This window comes from Vigna unguiculata, chromosome 8 (assembly GCF_004118075.2).
Source record: "Vigna unguiculata cultivar IT97K-499-35 chromosome 8, ASM411807v1, whole genome shotgun sequence".
In the NCBI taxonomy this organism is placed as follows: Eukaryota; Viridiplantae; Streptophyta; class Magnoliopsida; order Fabales; family Fabaceae; genus Vigna; species Vigna unguiculata.
The window spans coordinates 23,772,957-23,783,724 of NC_040286.1; the positions used below are offsets into that span (position 1 = coordinate 23,772,957).

At 32.4% G+C, this 10,768-nt stretch overlaps 1 protein-coding gene across 1 annotated transcript; it reads right to left on the reverse strand.

The window, feature by feature from the left end:
* Positions 1-4,863: 4,863 nt before the first annotated feature.
* LOC114195615 (phosphatidylinositol transfer protein 3-like) lies at positions 4,864-10,560 on the reverse strand. The gene is made up of 6 exons (XM_028086142.1): positions 10,351-10,560; positions 7,560-7,674; positions 7,277-7,453; positions 6,767-6,865; positions 5,976-6,218; positions 4,864-5,558 (listed from the first exon to the last, which is right to left on the reverse strand). Exons 2-6 carry the CDS (start codon positions 7,632-7,634, stop codon positions 5,154-5,156), a joined length of 999 nt encoding a protein of 332 aa, XP_027941943.1. The 5' UTR covers positions 7,635-7,674; positions 10,351-10,560; the 3' UTR covers positions 4,864-5,153.
* Positions 10,561-10,768: the final 208 nt, after the last annotated feature.

A 10,768-nucleotide genomic window follows, 5' to 3' on the forward strand; every position in this document is an offset into this window, starting at 1 on the left:
TGTGGCATGAATTGTGTGATTTGATTGCAATAAATGTTTAATATATTCTATTAAATTGAATGGAAATCAATTCCCACGATGATGCAAGGTGAAGGTGAATGTGCTTTTGAAAACTTGATGCATGAACATTATGCTACGTGAATAAGTTGGGAAGTTTTGGTAAATTAAATGTTTTAATCACAAATTATACAATTGGATATGGTGTATCAGAAAGGCGTAATCGAACCTCAATGGATATGGTTAAATGAATTACTTAACATACTCCTAACCATATCCATTAAGGTTCGATTACGTCTTTCTGATACACCATTTTGTTGTTGTGTGCTTGGCATTGTGTATTGAGCACAAATACCACGTTTCTCAAGGAACTTAGCGAACGGACCAGGGTGTTGTCCACTTTCATCATATCTTCCATAATACTCACCACCTCTACAAGACCTTACGATTTTCACCTTTCTGTCTAATTGTCTTTCCACTTCATTTATATAAACTTCCAAGGCATTCACTGATTGAGATTTCTCATGCAGTAGAAAGACATGTTCATAACGCAAAAAATCATTAATAAATGTGATGAATTATTTCTCTTTATTGAAAGAATTTACATCAAACGGACCACATATATCGGTGTGTATGATTCAAGAAGTTGAGTGTTTCTCGTGGCTCCTTTCTTTGTGTGTTTTGTTTGTTCGCCTTTAATATAATCCACACACACATTCAGATCAGTAAAATCCAAATCCGGAAGAATTTCATTCTTTACTAATCTTTGTATTCTTTCTTTGAAATATGTCCCAAACATTTATGCCACAAGTAAGCAGATCGTTCATCCACTAAACTACGTTTAGTGCGAATATTGTGATGCAAAGTCATAAGAGTTTCAACATATAAATTATCCAAATTCAATTTATATAAACCATCATAAAGTGTATCAGATCCAATCATAAAAGTACGCTTAAACACACTGAAACAACCATTCCCAAACTTAAAAGAGTATCCAGCAACATCAAGTTTAGACAAAGAAATTAAATTCCTAGTGATACTGGATACATAAAAAGTATCCATAAGGTCTAAGTGATATCTAGTGTCGAGGATTAGACGATAAGTCCCGACCGCTTCCACTGAAATTTTCTCTTTATTGCCCATGAAGACGAACTTCTCATTTGGGTTTATGGTTCGGGTTGTAAGAAATCCCTGCATCAAATTAGAAATATGAGTCGTACATCCAGAATCAATCCACCACCTATTATGGGGAACTTTAGTTAATTTTGATTCAAAACGTACGTAAGCATTATGCTCACCTTTCTTTTCTAACCAAGCTCTATGCTTTATGTAGTCCTTCTGGAAATGTCCAGACTTCCCGCAGAAATGACATTTGTCATTTTTCTTCTAGATTTTGGTTGAGGACTCGTCAATCTTCAGTGGTCCTTTACCCTTTCCATGTTTCTTAGCAACTTTCTTTCCAACAACTCCTTGATTCTTCACATATTGAATAGAGTGACTTTCTAAGTTCTTCAGTCGGGTCTCTCCTGAAATAGCATACTGTGCAATTCATGTACATTCCACTTGTCTTTCATGGTGTTGTAGTTCATCTGGAACGGACCATACTCAGACGATAATGAGTTCAGAGTGAACTGCACAAGAAAACCTTCATCCACTGTCATTCCTTGAGACTTAAGTCTTGCTGCGATATTTGTCATCCCGATCACATGCTCATGCATAGTACGTGAACTGTCAAACTTCATGGTGGTCAACGTACTCATTAGTGTCCCAGCGAGAGATTTATCAGTAGTTTGGGAGCGCTCTTCCACAAATTTCATAAATTCTTTTGCGTTATCGGTTTTGGGGAGAGTTGGCTTAAAATATTGTTTGTTATGCTCATTCTCATAAACATTAAGCTAAGTCTGTTTGACCTTTCCCAAGATTTGTAATGGGCTTTCTCTTCATTGCTACTTGCATCTGTGATAACAGCCAATTTTTCAACTTGAAAAGCTAAATTAAGCTCCAACACACCTAAGTGGAATTGGACTTACTCACTCCAATCAAGGAAATTCAACCCATTAAAAACTGGAATAGACGTAGCATGCGAGTGTAAAGATACCGGAACAGAGACTGCAATTAACACATGCCTAACACTAATGCTTTGAGTCATAAAAACTAAACATAAAAATAGATTCAAACATAAACAATCATTCTATGAATACTAATGTTCTCCTTTGGGAACAAAGACTGCAATTAACACATGCCTAACACTAATGCTTTGAGTCATAAAAACTAAACAAAAAAATAGATTCAAACATAAGAAATCATTCTATGCATACTAATGTTTTCCTTTGGGAGATCCCTTAATACACAAACATAAACATAATGATGTTAATCATATTATAACATTATTGATAGTTAAATATGCATCAACTAGAATCACCTACTACCTTTGGGTATATAAATAAAACTAGTGACACATACAAAATCATCTACAATCATGTTCATTAATTATGAGAACAATTAATCAACCTTTGGGCGATCCTGAAATGCCTTATAATTTATGAATTTCAATTAACCCAATAATCAATTATTCATAATTTAGCATCCATACTATGGGTAACTGGAATAAAAACATTAATAATTTAAAATTACAAAAACTTTAAAATTTTGGCCACTTTAATGACTAACAAAATTTATCATATTTGATTTCAAATAAATAAATACACATTTAATTGCTATAAATCATATATAACATTCTCATTAATTTTAATTTAACAATAACAAACATACATATTATTGCAAATTAAAATAAAATTATTCATATAATAAAAACATTATATGTCAATATATCATTATATGTAAAAGAAACAAAAAACCGTAATTTTCAAATAAATTCAATTGCATCAAGAAAAAAAACAAACTTCCTGGCACATTTACATAACGGTTCACGTCATTCTATTCATTATATTTCATTCCAAATTAAAAGCTCATGCATTCACATAAAAAAACGGATCATGTGACTTCACGCATCCACCGTTCAAATCATGGGAAAAGATGAATTTCCTTTTCCAATTCAATTACGCACGTAAGGGCAAATGCTCTCCAAATTGCAATTAAACTACGCATCAAAGTTTTCACCAAAATCAATGACAATGTTTTTAACACGCGGCTTCCAATCAAAAGAGAAATGGTTCTAATTTACATGAACGCAACAAAAAACATTAAAACTCCTAAAATCTATAATTAGGGTTCATAAAAAATTTGTGGATAAACTTAAATTAGGGTTTATAACATTAGAGAAAAACATCATAAAGGAGAAACATCTCATAATAGGAGAATCATAAATCCTACAACCTGGCTCTTGATCCACATGTAAAACAATGAAGGGTCTTTAGAATTTAGGATTCTCATAATAAAATATAATAGAGCACTAACCTTGATCCATAGGAGATCCCGTGAATATGCATTCTTCAAATTTGTAATCTTGTGTGCTCTTCAACCACCGTTTCCCAATCTATCTATTTGCCTTTCTCTTTTCTTTTCACACGTTCGTGATAGGTTACTGTGAAAAGAACCTTGACCAAATACAGAACTCCAATCCCTTTTATAAACCAACAATGTCCATCAAGTTGGTTTTTATTTTATCTTTATTTTATTTTATTATCACATCTCATAATAATAACCAATAACTTTTTAAATTTTATAAATCACAATTGGGTCCATCATAATATTTTAAATGAGTCACTAATAGAATTAATTTGTCAATTAATTCTAATATTCCCTGGTTGGGTTCCTAACCTAATAAACAAAATGAAAATTTTGTTCTTTTTTATGTTACACTTCTCGATTCTCCAAAGATGGAGCTAGCTATATTTATATAATGTTAGCAAAGAAGAAAGATATTGCTTGAGGATGCCCTCACATTTACATTTCCTTGTACCCTTTATTTTTTAACTATATTTTGTAAGAGTTCTGGTAGATCTCTTACTTTAAGAGAATATAGTCGCACAGGAAATATTATTGGTGTCCTTATACTCCACTCTTTGACCCATCACTCTTTAGAGCACTTATTTCCATACAAAAGCATTTGTAACACATTAATTCCTAGCATATGGAATGGCGGAACCAAGATTTGTAACAACTATTATTAGCCTTGAAATGTTTTCCTTGTATAAAGGGATCTGTCACTTTTTGACAACCAAACTCGGTATTGATAAATTTTAAAGTGAAAAAGAAAACGTATTTTAAACTATTAAATTTACAATTCATAATTACATTTTAAATGTTTTAGAAATGTCAGTAATTTAGCAATCCGAAAGGTCAAAAATATTATTTTGGATTAAATAATTGGAAATACTTCCAATAAATGAATTTATTTTATTAAATTATACAATTTATTTTATTCTCATTACGTATTGTACTACCTAAAAGGTTATATTAGATTTCCTAGAAAGTGTAATTCATAATAATCCTGAAACTCAAATTACTGCACAATTAAAAGAAAACTTTAAAAACCAATGTGCGACACCTCCATAATTATTATAAAATGAAACTGACAAATTAGTCATTTGAAAACAAATATAAATGCAAGAAGAAATCGTAGGATGCAGAACGAGGAAAACAGAAAATATGACTAGTAAGATAAAAACGTTTTCTTCTTATCAGCACTTTATTATATTGTGATATAAGAGCATCCATCATAGAGTTAACTAATTTTAAATATTACAGCTTGGTGAAGCAGACAGTCTGATGCTACTGTTGATAGAATTAAAATACCTTATAATCTAAACTAAATTTTAAATCAATAGTGAATAAACGTTTATCTTTTTTACTATGGACATGTTATTTCTTTTAGAAGAAACAAATCCACATGAAACCTTACTGTAATATGAACCTGCTTGCTGTAAATAATTTGATCATCCTCGAGGGATGGCAAAAAATTGTTTACCACAGCAGCGCAGCAGAAAAACACTACTGAATGAATAAGCAAGCATTCCACGCATGTTTTATAGGAAAAAAGCTAGAATTCCCATAGCCAAAAACATCTGTGATCACGTTAAATCCAACATCAAGTTAACAAAAGGTCACTTGATTCTAACTTCAAAGTAATAATGACACGGCATCTTGATACCTCGGTGTCTGTATGTTATTTCAAAGGAATCTAATTTCTTATTCTAATCTGCACTGCCATTTCTTTCTCCTTCATTAACCAAACTTTTCTGGTTCGGGTTAATGATACCAGTGTCCACCACGAGGTCAGTGGAAGAGTCTAGTTTCTCATTGTCCGAACCATCATCAGTATTTGAGTCTAACCTAGTAGAATCTAAAGGAGGAATATCTGTTGGAACTGATGACGGATTGTTTTCCCTAGTCCAGAAAGCAGGAATCTTTTTGTCATCCTCTTTCATTCTATCAGCATATTTATTTATGTCAAATCCTGTATCATCATTCCCACCAAATGCAGATTCAAGTTGATCAAAGTCAAACAAATCCTCCATAATCTTCTTGGTGTTTTGATCATCCGAGTATGCGAACTTCACTTTATTATAAGTCTTAGGCTCTAGTAGTGGCTTTACCATCTGCAGCAAAATATAGTGTCATCAGATAATGTCGATATTAATGATGAAAATTATTCGTAGCTATAAATAAACAAACTAATTAACAGGTTTCGAAAGAAGTTAAAAATCAAATGAATAAAGATGAAAACTTGTATTCTGTCCATGACAGACACAAATAAGAGCTTAGATCCAGAGCTTCAATTCTAGACCAAGTGGACTCCAATTTTCATTTCATCTTGAGTGGCTAAAATTACACCTAACACAGTTTCTCAACAAAAACTATCATTTTTAGACTTATTTTAGTCTAGAATCTAAAGTATTTGCATCACATTATCAACTTGTGGTTACATTCAATACTTCACAAAATAAAAATAGATATACCGGACTAAAGAGATATCAAGGCATGAAATGTGATAGGAAAAACTTTCATTTAATTACCGTGAAAAATGGTTCAAAGAACTTGGGTGCATTGTAAAGTATTGCCAGACCCAGGCGTTCAGGATAATGTTCTTGTAATACATTGGCAGTTTCACGAGTCACCTTTATTGATATATGTGACATATTGAAACCCTGGAAGTCAATCAACCAGACCATTTGTTCTTGTTCTGGTGGAAGATTAAAAATAGCATTCTCCATGCAGTATACCAAATATTTAATTTGTCCTTTAGTTGACTTTGAGTTCTGCACCCAAAAAAGAACGAAAATAAATTGAAGCATAGATAACATTCCTTTAAAAAAACAATAACACTTTAATCAGTTATACGGGCACAATCTATTAAATATGATCTGTCTTAAAGCAGGGAGCATAAGAGTGTTTCTGTTGGAAATAATATAAGTCAGGTTCAATCAATTTCAAGTATGGTATCAAAGTCTATGTAGTCTATAAGTCGAGCCAACTGAATATGTTCAATCCTAAGTGTCGAATTCTACATTAAATTCAATCCATTTCTAATATGGTATCAAAAACTATCTAGTCTTCAACATGGATTACCAAATAAGTTGTCTTGCATACTTCACGATTTAGATGTCAACTCTTTAGACATGTATGAAGCGGAATGTTAAGATGTTCCACGTTTATTAGAATACGGCAGAGTGAAACCTGAGATGTTAGGTGGACAAAATATATTTGAACACATCCCTCAATCGCATTCTTCCATTTACACTTATTTTAACATCCGACTTAGATAAACATGTCATGCTAGAGGTTAGAAGCGATTTTCAGAAGATACCTGTCGACCAGGCCTCATTACTAGGACAGTTCTCCCATGCTTGTCAATATAGTTTGATCTATAGATTTTTCCTGTCTCTGCTTCATGAGCAATATCTTCCTGCATCAACAAAATATATACATCAAACAACTTTCATCAAAGATAATTACAGAAAGAGTGATGGTTTGACATAAATGCTCAAATCACTAAAATTCTGGGTGAGTCAGTAAATAAATGTTAAAAGAACTCATCAAGACTATGGTATTCAGTTGACAAAAAGTTCAGGTAAGATATTTATCAGAATCAGATATAGCCACACAAGGCAAATGGATCCAGTTAAGAACCTTTAATAATGTTTATCAGAGGTAAACAAGAGAATAGATGCGACACAAAAATACTCAGGCCAACATAGCTATATAGAAAGATATTTTTATACAAAATAGCAATACCAAGAAGGACACATCACTTCCCTGCTATGCCTTACGTCTAAAAAGTCAGACAAGATAAAAATGAAGAAAGGCAGCCACTCACCCAACGGATTTCTTCGGGTTTGTATTCTTCTCTCCATTTCAGGGTCAATTTCAACATTTTAGTTGCCTTCTTGACATTCCAATTCCGTGCCCTTAAATACCTTGAGATGCAGGCATCAGAACAAAAAATAGATGCCTTACCAGACTGTGGCCCAATTAACCTTCTCACCTCATTGATCTAGAAAGAAGTAAATTACTATGAGATACAATACAATGCTCCTTTGCTCAAAAGTTTTTGCAGCTCAATATTTACATATGTCAAGAAAAAAAATTACTGGACATACCGATGCCTGCTGTTCTGGTGATGCTAACATCTTCTCCTGGCCAATAGTGGACGCGTTCTTTGGATCCACACTCATATTGGTCTCGTAGATCCTCACTAAATGTCAAGATAGGATACTGCAAAAGACAATTCCAATTTATCTAAGTAATAACCCATCTTCCAAATAATTACAGCATACCAGAGAGCTAGAAACAAAGCTACATTTTTTGTCCAATAGCTCATCATGCAGATGCACTGTTACTTTTGTATTATTACAAGCTATGAAGACGACAAATTGTTTACCATTCAATGAATTATGATAGCTAAACTTTTATGGGGCCAAAGTGAATCCATGGGATATATTTTTTTTACCTTTTATTTTTTTAAATGTCACCATTCATTTATAGGCTAGAGATTTTTTGTAAATTTAAATAATACAAATTTCTCTTCATTATGATAACTAAACTTTTATGGGGCCAAAGTCAATTCATGGGAGATATTTTTTTACCTTGGTTTATTTGTTAAAATGTCACCACCATTCATTTATAGGTAAGAGGGCTTTTGTAAATTTAAAATAATACAAATTTCTCTTTGTATAAAACCTAGAAAGCAAGGATTCATTTATAGGTAAGAGGTTTTTTGTAAATTTAAAATAATACAAATTTCTCTTCGTATAAAACCTAGAAAGCAAGGTATATATATAGCCATTAGAAAAAAATACATACAAAATGGTACACGGATATGATAAGACACAGATGCAGGAAAACCATTTAAAGTTACAGGAGATCGCATGGCTAGAGTACAATAAATAAATTAATATAAAACACAAATAACTGAAATATAAAATTTGGGAGAAAAACTAAACTTTAGCAAATGGGAGGGAGAGGGAGACCCAAAGCAATTTGACCTACAAAATAGACCAGTAGATTATAACTTTTAATCTTGTCTATCGTTGTATCACCTAGATGTATAGTTCTTATTTTTTAACAATAAGAAGTGTTTTCACTTGATTCACCCCATATGGTCGTGTGATAGTACGTGATGCAACCAACTAAACTAATTAATAATTTTCTTAGTTCAACTTGAGCTAGGAAGAATGACACAACAAAACAGTAAGAAAGGCAAAGCTTCCTCGTAAAATAAAATTATCAAAGTATTACAAAAGTAGCAAAGCATTACCTATTAATGACAAAATAAAACGACGACTAAAATAATGCCGGTGAGCACGAAGATAGTAGATTTCAGGGAATATATAGATGGATTAACTGAATTATAGACAACATTGGTTCATATAGGTTTAGAATCAATTCAACATGATATGGCCGGGAATCAGTATTTTTAAGCTTAACATTTCACTATCTGTTCCCGTCTGTTTACTTTCGAACAGAAAGCTACATCCTATCAAATTGGACCATCCAAATACCCTAAAAATAAAATGGAATTTAATATTTACAATTGAGAAAAATTAGATCTACTACGCGTGGGACTTCGGTATTCTAGTTAACTATTCCTATTTTCACTTCTACAAATAAATTAGAGTGACTTTACTTTCTAAATTTTGCTGATTTCATTCTTACAATCAAACCTAGTAATAATAAAATTCCTATTTGTTTATTTACTTTTGCTGATTTCATTCTTACAATCAAACCTAGTAATAATAAAATTCCTATTTGTTTATTTACCTATAGTCAAGGAAAATTGTAATTTAAAGTAATCACTGGTCAGAGAGAATTTGAAATATTAAATAAGCATTCTAAGGTACTAGTCATCCATCAATCAAACTTAAACATCTTGACATTTTTTAAGCTTCCTCTGCTTGTAATGTTGCTGAGGATGGAAAGAAGAGAATGAGTGTGGATGCCCTTGTTTGCTCTTCTTTTATTTATAGGTGCTCTTTTTATTTCATTTTTCTCTTTTAATAATAATGAATAATTAAAAAATTTACAGTAAAAATAACAAATAATGATATATAATTTTTTTTTTCATTCTAATTCTCTTCGTGTCTTTCCATTGTCACCCACCCCCCACCCCACCCCCACTTTCTTTCATACCATCAAAACAAAGCATTAGTGATTAGCATTTCTTTCCCTTAAATCTTAATCAACATTTACTTCATATCTCATCAAAAACCATTTGCTCATAAAGAAACTAGTAAAGTAATCTACTGCAGGTTCGAGAGTCTTGATAGACAAGACTTTAGCTCCTGCCCACTTCAAGGTCTCTCACAGTAGACACTCAGAAGAGCACAAATTACTAAAACATAACCCTTGTTTCAAAAATAAAGATTACAGGATGCAAGCTAACAGCATCTTCAACAGAAAGAGTATCTTCTATAGCACAAAAAATATCTTGAAGTAAAAATCAAAATTTTCCAAAACCTTACCTTCCCCAAATTCAAAAGGAGGTTAAACAAGTTTGACTTAGATCCAGTCCAGCTAGTTTCATATTCAAACATAATACCGTCAATCAAGACTCAAGCACAAATGTAATAATATATTGCATAAATCGAACAACGACCCTAAGGTCTAGCCAATTCAATCCCCACCAAGAATTCGCCGTTTCATCCCTCAACAAAATGAAAATAAATAAATAAAGAACCCTATAGTTGCGGAAATTGTTTTCTTGAACTAAAGGCAAACTACTATATAACAAAATTGCTATCGAAATTGATGAGAGGCGGATATTCAGGATTCAGATTCGAAAGTCCAAAGGAGATTCCGAGATTCATATAATTAGCAAAGAGATTTGAAAGAATGTGGATTCGAAAAGAAAGCTAAAGAAAGGAGTGAAGAGAAGGAAAGTGGGTGACTCACCTGAGTGGTGGCGGAGGTTAATGGCGAAGAATGGATAGAGATTGGAAAAAGTCAACGCCGGTTCTTGTGTTGTGTGTAAGGTAGCGAAATGAGGAAAGTGAAAATGAAATTAAATGAGATGGTTTTGGAGGAAGAGTTAGCGATGCTGACTGAGAGAGTAGTTTATGAATGATTCTGATATTTGTTTGGGCGCTCTCACACAGTGTGTGTGATGTTGAACAGAATCCATCTGATGGCCCCACGTGGAACCAACGCATCCACTGTCCATTTCTTTCCCTCTTTTTCAATTATTTACCACATCATCAACTCAATTTAAAATAATAAAAAATTACTTTAATGTAAAATAACATTAAAATTAATAAATTTCTTAATAGCTTCTTTATAAAAAAATTAATTTATAATTTAAAAACAACTAGTG